Raw genomic sequence first — 21,814 nt, forward strand, 5'->3', positions numbered from 1 at the left:
CAGCCCCGGCCCTGAGGCTCCGCGGGGCTCCCCGGGGAGCGGTCCCCGAGGAGGCTGTGCTGGCGGAGCCGCTCCCGCAGGCAGCGTGCGGGCAGGAAGGAGCAGCCCTCCGGCTCCGCGATCAGCCCGGACAGCCCCTCACCGCTTCATAAACCTTGTTTTATTATTATTTTTTTTTTCCTCTCGCCCTTCCGAGCCAGGCTTGTGCTGCCCGGCGGCGGGCGGGGGAAGGCCGGCTGCCTGCCGCCCGGCACTGCCAGCATGACGGCTGCGGGCTGCGAGGAGCCCGGCGGGGTCTGCCCGCCGCACCCCCTGCCCGCCTGCTAGCGGGGCTGCCTCGGCCGGGAGCGGCTCTGCCCGCCCTGCAGACACCGCAGCTCCTCTCCGGTGGGGCTCGCCCCACGTCTTACTTTCTCTTGATGACTCCTGGAGGTGGCAGCGGGCCCATGAAAGACTGCGAGTACAGCCAGATCAGCACGCACAGCTCCTCGTCTCCCATGGAGTCTCCCCACAAGAAAAAGAAAACAGCTCCCAGGAGGAAATGGGAGGTTTTCCCTGGAAGGAACAAGTTCTTCTGCAATGGGAGGATCATGATGGCTCGGCAGACTGGAGTCTTCTACCTGACTCTCGTGCTCATCCTGGTCACCAGCGGACTCTTCTTTGCGTTTGAGTAAGTGACGTTCACGCCTGTCATGTCCCCGCTCTCTTCCTGTAGCTATTTACTTGCTGACCGAAAGCAACATAAACACACTTATCCAGATGTCACAGGGGGTGCTGGCTGAAATCGGCTACCGTCGGTTTATGTAACTGAGAGCGTGCTCTGGTGAGGTGCTGAGGGGCACACGGTCCTGCTTCCCTCACTGAGCTCCGCGGAAAACTCGGATGGAGGTGGTACCGCTTTTATATTGCAGGTTTGCAGCTCTTGCTGCAAGAGGAGCGTAAAACAACAGGTTTGGGACGGTCAGGAAATGAGGTAGCTGCTTGTCTGTCGGTAACTGATTAGAATCAAAACTGGCAGGTGCAGAAATACTGACCTTTTGCCACAGAACCGCACAGAATGCGAGGAAAGCAATGCTTTTTGTTAGTTCATAAATCAGGCTTTTTTTCCTGTCTTTTCCTTCTCGAAGTCATTTAATAGCTTGTGGACAAGAATTCCAGATTAGTTAAATAAAGAAAAGGCAGAGCTATACAATTTTGTATGTACCTAGCTTTTCACCACTAGGTAACAGCATTACTTTGTTTGTGATGGTAACTTGTTGTATGTCAGGTTGGTCTTATTGTAAGCAATGTTTGCCTTACAGTTTTGGATTCATTTTTTAAGGAGGTTTCTGGCATCCTCCTAGGGCCTTTTTCTCTGTTGCTGTGAGTTTTCAGGAATCTTTTTCATCTCCGTCAAGTGAAGACACAGTGCCAGCAAATCTAACGTACTGATTTTTCGCAATTATATGCAGCAGCTAAATTTATATGGAGCAGCTAAATTAAGTATGCATGCTAATAAAGAATTAGGTACTTGATATGTAAAATGCAGTTCACCTTTTATTTAGTTATTTAAAACACTGAGTTACAACGGTGCTCAGACTGCAAAATACTTGCTATAGGAACTACTGACTTCTTTTTAAAGATATCATCCTGCTTCATCTGTTTTAAAACTATCCTAGCTTGATTTGTGGTTTGTGGCAGGAAAATAAAGATACAGTTGAACATAGATTACTGCTTGTTGCCTTTAAAGAGAGAGATAGCAACGTTAGCAAACTCTGACTTGTGCCAGTTAGATGTAGAAGACAACTGTTACATACTGGTAGCATTTAAGAAGGTAGAAATGCTCAGCAGGTGATCAGAGTCTAAAGCCGTGTGACCGGAAAAGGTGTCTGTGAATTCCTCAGGTGAACTGTCTTCAATGGGCTCCTGGTGATGCTAGAGGAGTGATTCATTGTACATCTCCTGCAGGCATTATGAAACTTCTTGAGCATCCTTCGAGTAATTGCAATGGCACAGTGGATGATGGTATCCATTTACTGCACGTGCACTTACTTTCCTGTTTTTAAACGGGTTTCAAAGGTGTCTGCTGGTAGTATTGCATCAGGACTGGCTGCTACTCTGTTCTGGTTGGCATGATTAGGCCTAATTTTGGAAAGGTTTTCCGTGTGGGCTGACACTTGTATCTGTGTGTGGTCTCATCACCTTCACTAGAGCCTCCAAAGGCAAGTGCTGGACTTCCCATAAGCACCAGAATGTAAACGTAGGATTGGAAGTGTAATGTTTTATAGTCATGGTTGTAAAATCTATTTGCCAAACCACCATGTACGGCTTATTTATGTGTTTTAACAATTCGATCCTTCAGAGAGAAATATTCTCTGTAGTTGCGTGATTCAGAACTGCTAGGGCAGGGTGAGCCGCTAGCTCTCTGTCACCTGATTTCATTACCTCCGTGAGTTATGTGCTCTGTGAGACTCAAACTCTCCAACTGGTGTTGTGGCTTTGAGCTTATCTGCAGTGTAACTGGATGTGATGGACCATGTTTGGAGTCAAGATACAGCATTTTGATACCAAACTGGTGCTTTTTCTAACCAGAAGTCTGAAGCAAGGAGAAATCTCTGGCTTTACGTAACTGTATGAGCAAAAGCATGTGTACTGCTCTTGAGTCATTCTTGTATCACTCGCACTCTTCTTTCAAGGAAATTAAAAATAGAGGGCAGCAATGGTATTTAATTTGTACAATAATGATAAGGTAGGTTTGGTGTTTAAAAAGCACTTATGCTGGAATTACTGTGCATCCTCTGAAGACAAAATAAAACAAAAAAAAAACAACACCACCAAATCCCTCAAACTCTGAGACTGGGAATGGTGCTCAGCATATTTGCAGTGTTTGAACTACAAATGCTTGGTAAGGTTATAAAGGAAAAAGGGGACTTTCCTTGCTTAAAAAGTGTTATTCTGAAGCAGTTTCTCATTGTATCTCTTGTTAGTGGTCTGAAGTTGCTACTTATTGATCAGCTGAGAAGGTCTCCAGTTGTTTGAATGTCACTTCTGTTATTTAACTGATTTTGTAAGGAAGCTGCTCCTCAACCAGCCACTTCCAGAATGTGAGAGCAAAGTGCTTCAGTCCTTTCTGTACACGTGGGCCCAAGTGATTTTTAAAAGGGTATATGCCTTGTGTGTCTGAACTGTAAGGTGAAGCTCTCAGTGAAGAGGAAGATACTGTGTGTGTTCTTCAAATTGTTCTTTGCTACAGTTGGAAGGAAGGACTTTGTGCACTTGGATTTTGGAAACTGGAAAATGGGTACTGACATCCCAAGTCATTCCCCAGTTGCAGGCAGTGAAGAGGGGGACTGGGAAAGAGGTGAACCTGGCAGCTGATCTCTGAGAGAGTCGTGCTAACAAACACTTGTTCTGTGTCCTTCTGGCTTCTTTTGTTCCTCTAACGTCATCTCTTCCTGTACCTCATATTTTGCTCTGATACCCATTCATCCAGAGCTATTTCATGTGCTTTCGACTCATCTCCAGGGTAGAAATGCATTTTACTGAATCAACAAATTGTAGCTCTCCAAAAGCAAACACATCTTGACCTGCGTAGCTTTTGACTTTGAATCGTGCCTTTGTAATCTTCACATTTTTTCATATTTATGCTTCTGTGCTTTTTCCTGCCTACTTTTTTTTTCCACTTCCTGCTTTCTGCTGTTTTTATTCCTTTCTCTCTGTTGGTGTTTTTCTCCCCAGTATTCCAGGTGCATCACTACTTCTTCCTTTTGTCATTTCACTATTATTTTTCATTTGCAAAGAGGTAAAAGAAATTTTGCTTTAAAAACCAACCACCACCACCAACAAAAAACAAACACAAAACAACACCTTAAGCTTCCAAGCAGTTGCAATCTAATTGCTGCATCTTCCCTTGCTTCTGAAGGAAGGAAATGCAAATAAGCAGTTTTATTTCTGTAACCTGTCTATTAAATATAACGTGATGTATTGCAAGTACTTTGGGGACCCAGCAGAGATGTTGTGCTTGAGGTACTCTTAAAAATTCCGTCTATTTGAAAATGCTCAGGATTAAGCACCACAATTTACTTCAATCTGTCTTTAAAATTTGGGTATGTTACTTTGTCTTGGAAATGCAGTTCCTGACTAACCTTACAATGATTTTCTTTTTTTTTTTTTTCTTGCAAATTTGGCTCAATGATGGACTTTGCTTTGCCTTGCCCCCTTACACAGAGACACAGGTTTTTTTAAAAAAAATAATTATTCAGTGCTCATGTTTAAGTATCTGCATGACAAGTTTGGAAAACAAATTCCTTTCCCCAGAGCAAAGATGGCATCAGTAACTGAAGGGCAGGTATTGCTGCTGTGCCTAGTCCATTCAACCACTGTATTTGCATATATGTAAAGCCCTTTATTGGTGCAATAAAGACAGGCAAAATTAAGGCACTTCATACTTACTTCTTTTATGCAGCTAGGTATGCATCCTCGAAAGAGAGGAGAGTCCTTCATGCTTAGGGTCATTTGGGCTACTGTAGGTTACAGAAAAGCAACGAGGAGGCTGGATGGCATATTTAACGCAGGAGGATGTGTAAAACAGGCATCTTGTTAAATGGCAAGTCTCATATGGATGCAGAAGCCTCGCTAGTTCGGAGCTGTGATGGATGGGCTGTGAGCTCTGCTGCTGTGAGCTGCCCCTGGCTGCCAGCACAGCTCCTCCTTGGAGCAGGCACAGAGGGAACGTGTCTGCACTGGACCTGTTTCGGTTCAGGCTTCTGATGAAAGGTAGATGTGAGCGGGGATGCTGATGGAACAGAACTGGCTCGGGCACAGTCAGGTTTTCTTCTGTCAGCTCTGTTGCAGGGTCAGTAACTCGGAGAAGGTTGGAGCAGATGGCTGGGTGCCGTCAGGGCTGAAGCAGTGCAGCTCTTTTCTCTGTAACTGTGAGTCACAGCACTATCACTCCTGATATAATTTGACGCTTGCACTGATTCAACCAACTAGAGAGTTTTTTCTGAGCTAGTTAAAGTGTGATTTTGGTGGGCATTTGTCTAATTGCACCCTTTTCCCAAAGGTGGATGTTGGAAAATCGTTTAAACTGAGATTGTGCATGCGCATGTGTGTGTACAAATCATTGCTTCCTATCTGCTCTTATGGCTGCTGGCAACCTCTTCCAGCCCTCCTGCTTTGAAAACCAGTGTGACTGGAGGACGTTCGTGAGTCACCCTTTCTGATGCGGTGTAGGTGGTTCAATATTGAGCTCCTCTAGCACACGCGGCGGTGAAGTGGTGCTGCTCGCTGTGACGAGCCTCCGTGTGTAAACACCCATGTCAGCAAGCTGAGTGTTTTCTCCGTGGCATCAACAGGCATCGTCGTCTCATGGCTTGTGCTTCTTGCTCTTACAAGATGCGGATTCTCAGTGTGAGGCTGAATTCCAAGTAGGTGGCACGTGCTCCATCTAGTAACCTCCTTCTTCTTTCTTTGGCTGCTTTTATGATGTGTAGGTGAAGGACGTGGTCATTGTAGGATGTAAGTACACGGCGCGTTGCTTAGAAGGAAGCGCTACCAGTTCTGACTTCAGCTGTTAGCGGCTACTGTAAGCTTGCAGGACACTTCCTGCTGAAGATGTCAAGATGGCCTTTAAAGTGAAAATTACGACCTAGAAACTAAAGTGATTGCTCAATGGAGAACTGCATCCCTTCCTATATGGAAGGCCGCTCAGTAGTGCTTAACGGCGTAGGCAAAAGCAATGATGAATAGGCATTTTTTCCCCCCAGTGTTTGTTGTTCAAAAAAAATGTAATTAAAATGAAAACAGAGCAATATTTCCATTTCTCGTTTTGCCACGTTAGTGAAAAAGACATGGAATGCAATAAGCCTAATCCTTCGGGTTTACTTTTTGTACGTAGTTTATATAGATCTACCAAATGATATGGCAAATTGCTAATGCATTCTGACCAGGTGTTGTTTATTCTTTGCACTTAATTTACCCTGAAAATATTAACTGTCAGAATCAAATATCTTTCAGGGGCAAAGTCTATTTAATGCTGTTTTCCTTGACAGCTGATTTTTCCTTTCCTTAATTGCAAAAAGCTTGCTTGCTTCATATATTCTTAGTTTTTCAGGGTTCTGTGGGAGTATTTCACCTATAGTTTCTCTCTGGTCAAAAGAGAGCAGTTTTGGTTTAGCCTGTTTCAAAGTAGCACTTCACTGAGCAGGTAAGCTTGTTTAAGCTTTTAAACCTGCTTTGAATGAATTATATGATACAAAATGAAATCCTTTTAACCTGGAAATATACCAGTAGCATGTGATATTAGGCCATGCACTTCTGTGTTTCAAGGCTAGGTCTTTTTATCTGGAAATGGGTAATTATTAAATTCTTCATTTTTTTTCCCAGAGTAAAATTCTATGAGCATAACAGAAGGATAACCTCTCCTATTTTTGGAAGTCATGCATTCTCTAGTTCCTCTGAAACTGCAGAGGCATTTTATGGTTTTGTAACATTTTAACTCCTTTTCCAAAAGATGGTGAAATGATAAGCAGCTTTTTATTATTACATTTTTTTGATGGCCTTATATTGCTCCATAGAGAAATCATCTTTTAAACATGATTTTAAACATGATTTTTGATCTTTTAATTTACTCCTTTCTCACTTGGTGTTCTACTTACATTTCAGCTTCAGCTTCTCCACTTTTTTTTCTCCCTTTTCTTTGTGGGGGTGGAGGGACATGAAAATAGAGAATATAGCTGTGTGTGGGAAGTAATGTTGGCTCCTCAGATACCGTGTCCTCTCAGGACCTCGAGGAACTTACTGTATGGCTTTTGATCATTGATGCATGCGCATCTGTGGAGCGAAATGTGAAGGTCTGTGGTCCTCTTTGCTTGATGTCCCTTTCTCCTAAAGGAAGAGTGAAAATGCCACAGCAGTCTGACGGGGGACAGTTTGCTGCTTTTGTTGTCGCTCAGCGTGGTTGCTGTAGGTAGGTGTAAATTCTCAGCTTCGATTCTTGATATCCATTGCAGAGTGAGAAACAGGTCATTTCAGAAGTTTGGTTGCTTTCTTACCCTTATATCTTCAAGTATCCATTGCTCATGCATAATACTTCTGTACATCTTCAGCCTCCAAACTGTGAGATTAGACTTATAAATTTGTGGAAGTTGTTTGATTAAAAATCTATTTCAATTCATCACTCAGAAGCTGGATGTTTATATCCACGTAATCTGTATAGTGTGTCTGTTTTGGTTTGGATTTCTCTGAGTAGAGAAATCCAAATCTGCTGCTCCTTTATGTTAACAAGTGGGTAGTGAGTGTGTCTTCTACAGACTAGTATGGGGACAATCACGTTAGATTTACGTTACTGGAAAAAAAAAAAGTTCTATTACTGTTTCTTAGAAGGCTAGCATTCCCGTGTGACGTGATCTGGGACTTCTAAAGTCCACCCCTCAGTAGTTTTCATACTTTGTTTGAAGGAAATTTGTTGTTTATTTTTTTTCCATTTTTTTAAAGTCAGTTTCTCAGGGACCATATTACATTTTTAGCTTCCTGTAAAGTGTTCCTTTTACTCATTTTAAAATTTGGGTTCATAGTGGATAAAATACCTGTGTTGTTACATGATTTATTTTTTGTAATAGCTGTGTTGCATTACTGTTTTGTAAACGGCATTTCATACAAAATATAAAGTATACAGACGATGAGCTGGCCTTTGGATGGCTGAGGAGTTGTCATCCTTTTAGAGTGAAAAGATAAATTATTAGTCTTTGTAGGACTTGAACAAAAGTAGTCTTTTCACTCCTTTTTTGGGCAGAAAAAATATTTTGTTAAAAAATGTCTAGACTCATTTATAGATTCAGTAGGAACTGATACGCTGAAATTTGAACTGGACATTTCAAAACATAAATTCCTTTTTAACAGATAAGTTATACCTCTTAGGTACTTAAAACAACATCAAAACAAAGCCTTTTATACTGTCTTTCTGCTTGAAAGGGGCTCTGTGCTAGTGCAGATTTAAACTGCTTGTCTGAACATTAAAATGTGAACGAAGTAATGAGAAATTGAAGATGACTGCAGAAGAAGAGAAAGCTGTGAGAGTATTTTTAACTTCCTAAGCTGTGTGGTTGTTTCAAAATAGCCTGGTTTAAAAGAAAAATTGTCTTGAAATACTGGGACATTAATGATAATAATGATAATTTTAAAATGCTTAAACTGTTTTATCAACACTATCTAGGAAATTTTTGTTAGCCTGACTGGTGATTCTCATAGTGAAGTGAAGCTGATGATCACTAAAGTTCCAGGCTCCTGACAAAGGTTTGTGGATGACGCCACTGCTCATCTTTCTTTTGGTGAAAACAGGGAAAAATTCGCTGAAGTCAGCTGGGAATAGCAGAATTTATTAAACTCTGTATAATTATAGTATGTTTTTTTAGAACTTAATACAAAAACTGTACAGCGGTTAAACTGTTTACAAACCAAAGAAACAGACCAAAATCAAGATAAAGTCAATGTGTAATAGCCAAAAATAAATTTTTGTTTTTCTCATGCTGTGGACATATTAAAAGTTACTCATATTGAAAACTTACTTAAGGACCTCTTAGGCCAAATTATCAGAAGGAAAGCTGAAGCGTTTTGGAGTTTCAGCTTTGTTTTAGACACGCTCTTGCTTACTCAGTTGTACATCCTCGTCCTGGAAGAGGCTTTGAAGCACCCAGAGCTCCTGTTTGTGCTGCTGGTGTGAGGCGAGGGATGCTCTGTGCCTGAGAAGCCTGACCGTGGGATTTCAGCTGTGCCTCGCTGAGCATCGTGCCCAATTTCATTCCAGCACTTTAACTGCTTGGTTGACAGTGGGCTGCAGCGCTATATGATTATTTGGCTTTTGGTCCGTGATTGCTTCCTTTTCATTAGTGTCTGCAGGGTTTATGCACATTATTGTGGGATGGTGGCTAATGAGGTCTTACCTAATGAGCTTGGCTAATGAGATCACAGCTGTTTTTGTTTTGTTTTTCCACTCCTGCCCTCCCCTGAAGGTGGTTACTGCAGTGAATACTGGCAGAATGCATTTATTGTGGTGAACGTGCGGTAGCTCTGCTCTTTTAATGAAAACACTTGCAGGAGATTCAGTACAACGTGGAGAATTAAACTGAAAACTGAGACTCTGAACTTGGAAGTTAACACGTGCAAAATCTGCAGTTTGGGAATTTCATGTTAGAGTTTAAATGCAAGATAACTGTTACATTGTTTGTATTGAGTGAATGTATGAAATCACTGTATTTTTATTATATGCTTGTTATACGTATCAATACATCTTGGTTGCTAAGAAATTAAGAGTATGGAACAGATATGCTAGAATTTATTATTGTGGTATAATCACTCAGTATATTACTAGGAGTTATGGATGTAGGTTAAATGCCATTGGCAAGGGGCTGAAGTTTTTGTTTTCCCATTGAAAAAGGAATAGAAACGAGACCGACCCTATACAAAACTTTTGTTACTGATAGCACTACATTTCGTGTACCCTCCCCATTGAGATGTCTGGATGTCAGGGAACAGCAGTCCTGCTTGTGTATGTCCAGTACACTTGTCAGATACCCCACTGGTTATCAATGCTATGTTTGAGGGGGGAAAAAACAAGTGTAAGAGCAGCCCATACTTAAATTTCACTGGTGTGCTTGTTTGCATTCATGGTGTGGGTTTTCATGGCATAGCTGTCTATGCAGATGTTCCACTGTCTTATTTGGTAAAAAGGGCTTCCTAGTGTTGTAATGGAACGTGGAGGAATTATTTTTTTTTTCCTCAGGTGGAGCTATGCAAAACAGCTAAAAGCAAGTAGAAGAAGAGTAAAAGCTGGTATTGATTTCTCTTGCATCAGTATTTCTATTCTGCAATAAACTTTCGTCATGTGTACATGGTTTATTCAGGGCTGCCACTCATAATGCTTCTATATGGTGACAAAATACAACTTTTAAGATACTTTTAGCATTGGACAGAGCTCTCTCCAGGGCTGGGCAAGCACTGGGTGGGGAAACAAAGTAAACTTGGATCATTGCTCTGAGTAGACTGATGCATAAAACGTGTTGTATGGTATGCTATAAAGATTGGAGTATGCTGTGTAAAAAGCATATTCACTTCTGGTTTGCCTCGCTGGATTACCCTGGGGAAGAGAAGACTTGGAGGGATATTATTAAAGTGTATGTAAGTACCTGACTGCAGGAGGGGAAGTTAAAATGACAAAAACAAAACAAAATGTAACACCACTCAGCGGTGACCAATGACAAGACAAGAGGCAATGAACGCAAAATGAAGTAACATTTAAACATGAGAAACAGGTGTTTTGTTGTTTGTTTGTTTTTGTTTGCCCAGAGAGCACAGGTTGCCTAGAGAGGCTGTGGAGATGCTGAAATGTGACCAGCTACAGAGCTGAGCAGTCTCATCTAGCTGCTCCTGCTTTCAGCGGAGGGGTTGGAGTAAGTGATAGCCAGAGGTCCCTTCCTGCCTCAGCCATTCTGTATTATCCATGGTAATTCTGAGAACTTCTCCCTGTAAGACAGAAAAAGATGTATGTAGGGAGATAATGTTAATCTTGTTTTAGTTCCTAAGAACTAAGAACCCGATTACTACATGCATATTTCATGAGAACTTAGTTCAGCATAATCTAGTCGTAGGATTTGAATTTTAGCCTCAGTCCTATAAAACTTAAAACTTTAGAAGTGAAATGTCATAGTTCTTCTTTCTACCCCCTTTAAAAAAAAAAAAAAAAAAAAAGAATAAAGCTTTCTCAGTTCAAAGCACATTTTCCAAGAATTCTGGTGTGTTTTTTTTTCCTGCTTTCTTTGACTTACCTACTTACCTCTTTGACTTACCCCATCAAGTTTTGTCTTCTGCTATCCATCTGGTTTATGCTGAATTGTATTGGTGTTTTACCAAATAAACAGCAGCAGCAATTTTAAATAAAATCAATTTCACTCTTGAAGAGCGTCCCTGAATGCAATTGTTGCAATGGTACGTTGTGTTCATCAGTTTGTCTGTATCTCACTTAAACTTTGTAAACTTTTCTTTCCTCCCATCTAACTTCCGTAGCCACTTGTTTGCTTTTAATAGCCCAATAGTGCTGTTGTTGTGGAAGAGGTAGGGAGGGAGTAAAGCTGAAGGCAAAAGACTTATTTTTTTTTTTCCCTTTGTCATGTGGAAGGGAATGAACACATGCTTTTTCCCATGAGTATTTGTGATTTATGTTGCATTTGCCTCTATCATTGTGCAGCTGTGTAAAATCAGGGGGTCTTTCTCTCAGTGCTTGAGCCAGCGCAAACAGTTGTTCACATTCTGCAGGTTCAGCATCCTTCTCCAGCCTGCTCTTGGACATCTCTAGCTTCAGACTGAGCCCTGCACCTTAATCGATCGCACATTCAGCTTCTGGGCTCTCAGACGTAAATGATGAAATGGTTTGTCTGAAAAGCTGCTAGGGCTGAATTTGTTATCTTTGGGGCAGGGTACCACATGGGATGTCAGATTAATCCAAACTTCTTTAAAACATTGATTTGCTTAAAAAAGTAAATAATTCTACTAAGGTGTCCAGTTCTGTATTAAAAACTATTACAAATAAAATTAAAAGCAGAGAAAGTATAAGGGAAGCAGAATGTATTTTATTTGTGTGAAATACACTGAACTTCTACATGCTGTGACAGCACTGTTAAGTTTCTCTGGGGCTGGTGCAAGCCAAAGGCACATCTCTCCACAACTCTCTGTACCACATACTTAAAGCACTGTTTTTCAGGGTGGTCTTCATACCTGTAGACCTTCTGCCCTTTTTTTTTTTTTTTTTTTTTTTTCTATTTTCTAATGGGGACAGGAACCCCATTCTTACTGTTCATGAATTAAAGCAAAGTTTTGGAGCAGTTCATAGAAACAACCTCTCTGTTTAGCAGATTCAGTTGCAGCAAGACCAATCTAATGGCCATGGGCTGCTGAGAAGGATGGAGCCACCTCTTCCACTTTTCCAGGCCTTAGATGTTACTTCTCTTGCCTGGCTCTGCTCTTACCCCACCCAATGGTGAACCAGTTCAGGAAGTTCCCTTCCTGCAGAAAGCCAATCTGCCCCTTCTGCCCACACAGATTAAAATTGTCTGCTTGTTTGACTGAAGTTTGACTACTTCACTGTATTCCATTTCTGAAGGAAAATGAATTGTAGCATCTTTTAAATAACACATCAAGTGCTTTTTAGTTGTTCATGTCTTGCTCTTTGTATTTTATTATTTTTTTTGTTTGTTTGTTAAAAACACTATACCCAATTCTGTAACAAAACACAGAGGCAATATCTGATGCAATTCTTCCAGCATCCCTGCCCATTTAGTCTCTCAGTTCCCCGCAGCCAGACTGTGCGGCCAATGTATTGCATGGCTTCAATAAGAAAGCCCATGGAAAAGGCTGCACGAGCACTTCTTCACCTGCTTTTGTGTGAAAACAGCTGAGTTAGCTCAAAATATATGCTAAGCTGAACCAGGAAAGGAGTATTTTCATAATCCTTGCCGTTTTTGCCACGCTTCAGATAAGACAGCAAATGACCTGGGGAAATTGCCTGTTTCATTCAGCTGTGTAGTTGGGTGTTTTTTGTTTTCTTGGTTTGATTGGTATTGTTAATGTTGAAAGTTTAACCTTAGGAGGATGGAGGAAGAATCGTAAAGCAGTTAATGGAGAATTGAACGGTCTGCATGCGAGAGACAGTTGGAGTGGATGTCTCTATTCACAGTGCAATAAAAGAATTGGCCTTTAAAATGGTTTTGTTAAATAAGACACCTAAAACTAATCAGAGCAGAAGGAATCGTCTATAGAGCAGGAGACAGGCAAAAAGCTGTGGACTGAAATCTGACAGAGATGAATCTAATTCAATATAAGACCTTGAGAGGATAATCACTCTTCTTTTACAAGGCACGAGGCTTAGAAGGCTCTTTTCTTTAGCCTGGGCTGGGGAGGCTAAGAAGAGTTTCAACCACTGCTGTGAGTGTTTGCCTTTAAAGTAAAAGATGTTTTTGCTCTGATGTAAGGAACCCCGGACCCTTTTAAGAACAGTCTGCCCTGTGTGCTGGTTTCTAATGCCAGTTGCTGGAAGCTCTCTTCCAATACTTGAGTGCATCAGACAGTGTGTCCTGGGAGTGGAAAGGCATTTCAGAGGAAAGTGTATACCAATGGGGCGGGATAAAATATTTTGCTTTTTTTTCTCAGCTCGCACTTGAGGAGTCTGGGAAACAGGCATTTGGCTGTGAACGAGGAAAACCAAAGCAGCCTGATACGAGGAAGGCAGCTGACATGCTTGGATCCCAGTAAGTGAGGCTGTAGTGCGCCAACATCCAGCTTGATGGGAAGATAAACATGCCCCTCCCCATGCGCATACCTTTCTGTTATTGCAGCCTAGAAAACTTTAACCAACAGCTCAGGTTGCTAAATGATAGTCTGGAGGTGTGATATTACCTAATACTGGATTGTTCTTGGCAAAAGTATGTTTATTTTCTCTTCTGAAACTTTTTTAAGCAATTGTTGGTGCTAGACGTTGTTACAGCAAAGAAATGTCGTCTGTGGAGGGAGAACATAGGGTTTGTAACTTCTCAGCTCTATACAAAGAGATTGATTGAGGCAACATCTGTTGCAAAGGTAACTCACTGTTGAAATAAGCTTTTAATTTCAGCTTTATTGCAAGTATTTTTTGACTGCAAAATAAAGGTCAAAGACTTAAGGAGCATGGAAACTTGCCACTGAAGTCGATCTTGCCAGATAAGAGCTGTGCTGTGCTTCCAGAATGAGTGCGTCTCTAAGCCAGCTCCTCTTGCCTTCATATTCCGAAAGATGAAAAGGGTGACGCTGACAATTTCAGAAGATTTTACAATGCCTGTAGAATGGTTTGAAGGAAAAAAATAAGTAGTGGGGTGGAGCTGGCACATCTGCTCTAGTATTTGGTTTTGAAAAATAATTTCACTTACTTCAGGGAGAGTTGCATGTCCACATTTGGTTAGTACCTATAAATAAGCTAGCCATAACTTTTGATACTCATAGTGGATTTTTAAGTTATTGGTTATGTGTCCAGCATGTTGTGTTTTAAACTACACAGCAAGATACGTAAACTATGTTGCACCTGAAATGCTAATGTATGTGTATTCCGTCCTACCAACATATCTCTTGGTAGAGGCTAAAAATGAAAAATAAACACGGCGATAATAGACTTGTAAATAGAAGGGAAGGTGTTACCATGAGATATAACTGAGGCATAAATCAAAATCTAGTGTATTAATGGGAAATATATTGTATGGGAAAACAAAATGCTTCTAAAAGAAAGCCTGAATATGACTTCCCCAGTAAATTCTTGTTGCAGTGTAGGACAGTATTAAAATTCAGCAGTAAAGGAGTACAGGCTGACAGTTCATCAGATTAAGTGAAAGATTTTTCCTTGCAGTTCAGGTACAGTCCCAAAGCGTTCTTACTGATATTTCTTAATGAGCAAAATGCAAATACTTCCCAGTTGTAAAAATTGTGTTAAAGTAAACCATGTAATACATGCTGTATACAGAAGATACATTACATATTAAAGTGAATGGTGCAATAACTGTTTGAGGGAAAATCCCAGCCAAATAAAAGGATGTAATAAATGTGAATAGTAAGCTTGTCCTGTTATCAGATCTCTGAATTGTGAAAAGGGGGACATTCTCAAGGCATGAGGTTACGGAAAGGGAAAGAGAGAATTATTGCAAGGCAGAAATGCCAGATTGTACTTGGCCTCCAAACGTGTGCTCTGTGTGCAGAAAGCAGTTTTCGTGTGTAAGGCTTCTTTGCAGTCCAAGCCCTGTAGGATTGTTTTAGCACATGGAAGTTGAGAGTGAGGCTGAAGTGTTTTCATTGTTCCTAAGCTGAAACATGAGGAGTTGATTAAAATAGACACAGCCTAAAAATTTAGAACTTGTATGATTGTTTTCCAGTACTGCTAACCATCTGGATGGGGAGATGAGCATGTTTGATGGGGATCCTGCCAAGAAAAGGTTAAACAGGTGCTTCTAAGTCATGTTTGCTATGGGTTATGTGTATTAGATATGAGTGCTGAAATGGCTTATGGAGATGCACTGGCAGTCCTGGTTCATCAGCACAGAATTGAAAAGTCTGGAAGTGACGGTATGATATGTATATCTTCAATGTTTTACTGGTTTTGGAGTTTGGTTATTTATGTATATGTGAGCATATATATATATATATTTATTTATATTTATATATATATATATCAAGAGTAGGTCAGAAAAGGCAGCTGTTAAGGACAATAATACCAGTGGTGCTGTAGAGTTTCAAAATCTTTTGTGGGTGTTTTTCAGTCCTGAAATACTTTTCTTACCGCTCCTCATTTCTCTTGTGCTAATCTCTTCTGACAGTGAAGCTCTGTGGCTCTGGCCAAAGATGTCCTCACGAGGGACAGACCTAGAGGGCAGGCTTGTAGGTTGCATTACAGATGAGACAGTGGATTATTCTGCGTCTTTGTTATATGTAGGCAGGAGTCTGCAAAACTTTGTCTTTCGCTGTTAATTCAGAATGCTTTTTCTGACCTTGTGCTCCCCAAGGCAGAGCAGTGCGTGTGCCTTCTGCGCACCTTGCAAGCTGGAATGCGACTGTGCTCCTTCTCGAGGTAGTATAAAAGCATAAATGCAAAATAAGTATGTTTTGTGTAATTCGGCTGATTTCTTGCAGTTTGCACAGTGCAGAGCAAACACGGTACAGTTATGTGTTTGGAACAATAGGCAAGTTTGATTTCAAGCTACCTGGCATTTTCTGTTGGAAAACCCACTATTAGGTTAGTAAAGTTATTAAAGGTGTGGCTGAAACCAAGGTGCAAAGCCATGACACGGAGGATGAAAAAATCAGCCTAAATGGTTGTCATTTTTATGAATGAAATAATGAACTCTAGGGCGTTTATTGGCAGATGACAGAGGGGTCTCTCTTGTGTTTTATTCTGATGCACACTTTTGAAGGCACCTTGCTGCTGCCATACGTAATGGTCCTAAATTTGTTTTCAGTTTGTAAGACGACTCCACCTTCTGATAGCGCTGTTGGCTGAAATGGAGCAAAGTTCATTTGCCAGCGTAGGAAGCGGAGGAGGTCAGCCTTGTTCTCCAGTGACAGCACTGGCCTAGCATGTGTGAGATTTTCCTCAGCTGTGTTAACCAAAAGGTACAACAACTAGTTTATACTAAGCAGCTGGCAGGAGTGAGTAGCAAAGTGACTTTTGCTTTGCTGTTTGTTGTTATTATTACATTATTGCACTATGGTTTGGTGTTATGTTTTGTTTTTGCAATAGGATTGGCACTGGCTGCTTCCTTAGCTAGTTATCAAGGCTCTCTGCCATCTGGGGTTTATTTTTCTTGCACAAAGCCTGGGAAAAACGATGAACCTTGCTCTGAAGGTCACGATGTCCAGGCTTCTTTCTGACCAGGGGGAGTGAATGTGTTTCAGAACTACCGACCTTTCGTGTCCAATATTGTGCCACTGCCTGCCCTCACTTAAAGCAAGGACCCTCAGGACACTGAGGAGGTTTCAGCAGCTGTAAAAAATGAAAGAGGAGCATACCCTAAGGAAGCTGAATGCAGCCTTCGCTTGTGCTGGCAGGTTCCACTGGAATTTTTCTTTAAGCAAAAATATTACCCAGAAGCAAACTTTTTTCTCTATTTGAAAACAGAATTTTAAAGGGACTGTCTTGTTCTTAGGGTGCAATATCAATGAAATTTAAGCACTGTTTGTGACTTAATTTGAAATGGAAGCTAGCTTCTGGGAAAGCTTGCATCCAATCACCTGCATATCTTTAGATGTCATGTTATGTTTGTGACTAGAACTATGTCACCACGTTAATAAAGGTGCACCTGTAGACTGGAGTTTGACACAAGGTTGAATCTTCCCAAAGAAGAAAAGGACCACTGGAAATGCACCCCAGTTATATATCTCTCTCTATATATTCCTTTTGGCTGGGGAAGAACATAGTGCATCCTTTCCTGAGAAGTGTCTGAAATGCAGCGTTCTGGAAATGTGGTTTTGTAGCACAATTCATGCTACAAATTGAAGGCCAACTTCAAGGTCTTGTTTATTGCAGCCAAAAATATCTTTTGGAATGCACTGTGTTTGAAGATGTTATCTTCCCAATTTTTTGTTTCTTCAGGCTCTTTTCACATGCTCAAGCTTTAAATTGTTCTTCAGAAACTCTGTTTTCAGTTTGTACTCTGCTAGCTGGGCCAGCCTAGTCAAATGAAACTCCCCAAAATAGTAAATTTCTCCTTGCAGCATTGCTTGGTTAGATTCAGGATAGCAGTTCAACAAATTATCTGTGCTCTGCTTTGTCCAAAACAATAAAAAAGAAGTGGTCTAAAGAGAAATCTGTTGGAGACAAGTGGCCATCTCTTTCAGGGTTGCTGAACTATGACTGATATGGCAATAGGAACCCATGCAGAGACCAGCTTATGTCGAGTTATCCTTTTCAGACTGGAGTGCAGTTCTCTTAAACTACTGAACTGAAATCTCAACATATTTTAAACAATTCACAGGCAATGCTTACAATGTGTACAAAAAGAGTTAAATGCTGTTAGCATCAGTGCAAACTATTACTGTAGATTAGAACTGGCATGTACTTAATTACATGAACACGTGCTTGTTCCTGTTGCTTTTACAGGAGAATTGTCTCATCCCTTGTAGTCCTTGTGCTTGGGGTGATGTACAGACGCCAGGTAATGCAGGTAAGGTAATGAAGGGAACCAAGGGAAGGTAATAAAGCCTTCCCTTGGGTACTGCTTCTCTTCAATAGATGATAAATCAGTTTGTTAAGCTGAGAAATGCCTTGAATTTTTTAATTGCAATTTTCTGAACCTCTTCCCTTCTATTTTTCTTAGAATTAGAGAACCTACCAGGTTCTCTAAAGAAACAAACTGGCAGCTTCTTTGTCATGAGAATTTCTTCTTTCTCGTCCCCTTCACTCCTCCCACACCCCATGTACCTCAAAAAGTCATGTCTTTTGAGGTTTTCTTTTAGAGAGGACTGTGCTGAGAGAGTTATGGGGATTGCCTTTGGATATGCAGAAGGATGATGATAAAAACTTCAACACGTTGCTCGGGATGTGGCAGGGAGCTCTGACTTGGAGTTGCAGCAGGAAATATTCAGGTTAGAGGTTAGCAGATGTTAGGGGGAAAAAACCCTTTCCAAGTGTAAGGATGGATAAGGACTGAAATAAATTTCCTAGGCAGATTGTGGAATTGTCACCATTAGAAGTTTTCACAAAGCAGGCTAGTTGAAGCTTTATCTGAGGTTGTTCCCATACAGCTGATCTTTCCCTGGAGAAGGGTAGCTTCCAAAGGTCACTGCATTGCTATTACTCAGGAATATATCCATAAAACATCAGAAGGATATTAGCTGAAGCTGTTCCTTTTCATGACTTTATTAATAATGCACCGGTTTTAGGGGTGGGGAGAGGAAAACATCTGTACTTTGTATTGAGTAGAATGTAATTTGTCAATTCACGGGTTCAGACTTCATATGTTGTAACCGTCACCATGCACAGGCAACCTTAAAAAGAACTTGTTAACTTCTCCAGGAAGGGGGAGGACTATTGGTGACTCATAAAATAGTTATAAAATGAACCTAAAATCTAGAGTTTGGAGTTGTCATCAACTATTAGTGTGGGAATAAATCAATCTATAAATATTCACTGGTGTCTTAGGAAAGGTAATTAGTGGAGAATGACATGAAAAATTTAGTAGGTTACCAAACTGACCAGATGGTGTTTTCCAGTCCTGCTGCATACAATAGAAAAATCTGACTTTATTATAAAGCACGTACTCTTCTGTTTTCATATTGATCAACCAGTTAAATATTTTTTTATTAGTTGGAAAAATCATGCTCCACTAGGGGTAGATTGGACCAAGTAATCAGAGTAGTGTTTAGTTCCTGCCTACCTGATTTCTCAGATAGCTCAGGCATAGTTTCTAGTGAACCCTGGAGTTGCTGTCTGTCTGCTTACCAGCTTTCTTGACACACAGCAGGGAAAAGGCTGTTACCTGCAGCCATTTTAAAATCATAGAATCATTAAGGTTGGAAAACACCTCCAAAATCAGCTGGTCCAACCATCCCCTTCCACCAATGTCACCCACTAAACCATGTCCTTAAGCACCAAGTCCAACCTTTCCCTGAACATCTCCAGGGATGGTGACTTCACCACCTCCCTGGGCAACCAGTTCCAGTGCCTGACTGCTCTTTCTGAGAAGAAATGACTCCTCATTTCCAACCTGAACCTCTTCCCTTCTATTGCAACATGAGGCCACTCCGTCTTGTCCTAATGGCCTGAAAAGGGATTCTTCTGCCACAGTCGCCTTATTAGAAATGGTGTGATCTGGCATCTTAAATATATTGAACTGAAATAAAAGATGGGACATGAAACCTGAAAAACTTGCAAAGCAGTTATGTGGCTCATGTGGTACACTGAGCTTTAAATATGTGATTTTTAAAAGTAAAATATGTATTATCCAGCGAGTTTCAGTAGTGCTTGTGAGAGGGAGTTTAAAAATGAAGAGTGTGAAACCATGAATTCTTGTTTTGACCTACATAAAGTAGTCATGGAATCCATTCTGATTACTGTTCACAGTACTGAGCATATGAATTGAAATGAACGATTACTTAGTTTTTTGTTTGTTTGTGTTTTGTTTTTTTTTTTTTTAACATGTCTAAGCAGGCTTACCTATCTAATGTTAACAATGGAATGAGAACGAATAATGGAAACCTCAATTGAATAAGGCAACTTTGAGTTAGAGGAAGATGAACGATGAAAGTACTGGCAATCAAAAGCCAGAACAGTCCCGAATTGACTGGGAGGACAGTAGAGTGATCCACAATGGCAAGCATAAGGGAGCTTGCTTCTCTCTTAAACTCTTGAAGTATTTTGGGGACAACTTGTCAGGGTTTTTACGGGAAATAACCTCTTAAATTGCTGTTGGGGCAATTTGGGAGCAAGAAGACACTTTTGGATTGAGTGGTATGGCTGTAATTCTTATACATAATTTTTGTAGTCTAATAATTAATTTGGACATTTAAGCAGCCACCTCTGGATCTCTTGTTCTGTACATCTTTGGGATCTCATTTTTTTCCTGTGTAATTAAGTGTTTGCATTCAGTATTTCAAATTTACAGTTAAAAAAAAACACTGACTATCAGGATATTTAGATTTCAAAAAATTTAAGTGTTTGTGGATATTAAGTGTACTTAAAAAGACCTCTGAAGTGGATTTAAATATATTATCATAAATACTTCATTTTAATTGAAAGAAAATTATGTAGTAATTTATTGTATGGAAATATTCTGAAGTATATAACTTCAGATGAGCTGATGGTTGGCCAGATGATCTTAGAGTGTCTTTTCCAACCTTTATGATTCTATGAAAGCTGTATACATTAAAAATATCTTGATCTCTCAGCACCTTTAAACCAGTATAAACCAGTAGGCAGTAGTTTATAAAAACCTATTTCATTATATATTCTGTTTTTTGTTGATAGAATATTTAAATAACCATAATGAATCTGACTGGCATGTGATTTAGAGCAGTTATTATGGTACACTTCAAGTCTGCTCTATTAGCTGTGTTTTCACACTGCCTTATTTTAACTCTAGTCCATGTTCTAGGAATTTATAATGTGCTTAGTAAAATTCTTTGGAAAATCGTCTGTGTCATTTCATAGTGACAGAATTATGTCTTCATTATTTTAGATCAGAAATGTAGTCACCAGAGTGATTATTTTATCTTCCTCGTTTGACAGCCCTTGGGTTTTATATGTGAGATTTACCAACCGTACGTAGTTTGATTCTGGAGGGTGAGTAGCTCTAGGCTATTTTGGAAACCAGCACAGTTAGTTTCCAAATCTCCTTTGATTGTCATTAAGTGTTTTCTAAAACAGTAAAAAATAATAATAAAAAATAAGTCTGTGTCATTGCTGTATGCTTGTAAAAGAGAAAGTATAGCATCTCTCGAGTATTTGCCAGTTTCATTCGCATTGAAAGATGCAAAATACTTGCTCAAATATTGTAGATTTTTGCAAAAAAAGAGAGAGATTAACTCCTTTGTTCTAGGACAGAATGTTATGAAACCAACAATGTGGTGGTTATTTTTTTTTTATAAACTAATATTTAAATATCAAGTTGTTGGTTAGGTTTACAATTGCTGTCATGTTCAAGGCAGTTGCACGGACCTTTTGATGAGGAAGTTCACGCTGTCTGTTCTTGCCTTCTTTTGAAATCCTGCAAGGATCCTTTCTAACTTTAATGGCTTTGCATTATACAGCTTTTTGTATGTTGCCAAGGATTTTTCTTTTGATGTAAAAGACCTTTCTGATATTCATTTGTGATATAGTCCTCTCTGAATATCTGTATCTGAGGGAGCTGGGGTTGTTTAGCCTGGAGAAAAGGAGGCTCAGGGGAGATGTTATGCTCTACAATTACCTTAAAGGAGGCTGTAGCGAGGTGGGGATTGGGCTCTTCCCCCTAGCACTAAGTGATAAGACAAGAGGAAATGGCCTCAAGTTGCACCAGGGGAGATTTAGGATGGATTTTAGGAAAAACTTCTTCACTGAAAAGTCTGTGAAGCAATGGAGCAGGCTGCCCAGGGAAGTGGTTGGGTCACCATCCCTGGAGGTCTTCGTAGTGCTTAGAGACATGGTGTAATCGTGGACATGGCAGTGCTAGGTTAAAGGTTGGACCAGATGATCTTAGATCCACCTAAATGATTCTATCATTACTTTGTGGTTGGTCTTTGAGGAGGTCACAGAATCACAGAATTTCTAGGTTGGAAGAGACCTCAAGATCATCGA

The 21,814-nt window shown here is 40.4% G+C and overlaps 1 protein-coding gene across 4 annotated transcripts in view; it reads left to right on the top strand.

Annotated features, from left to right (window-relative positions):
- The window catches only part of ZDHHC14 (zinc finger DHHC-type palmitoyltransferase 14), a 107,402-nt gene continuing 85,588 nt past the window's right edge, over positions 1-21,814 (top strand). For all 4 annotated transcript variants that reach the window (XM_032183597.1, XM_032183599.1, XM_032183598.1 and 1 more), the window contains exon 1: positions 1-670. In XM_032183597.1, the coding sequence (XP_032039488.1) occupies positions 420-670 (251 nt within the window). In that variant the 5' untranslated portion in view covers positions 1-419. The remainder of the gene's footprint in view (positions 671-21,814) is intronic.

This window comes from Aythya fuligula, chromosome 3, assembly GCF_009819795.1.
Source record: "Aythya fuligula isolate bAytFul2 chromosome 3, bAytFul2.pri, whole genome shotgun sequence".
NCBI lineage: Eukaryota > Metazoa > Chordata > Aves > Anseriformes > Anatidae > Aythya > Aythya fuligula.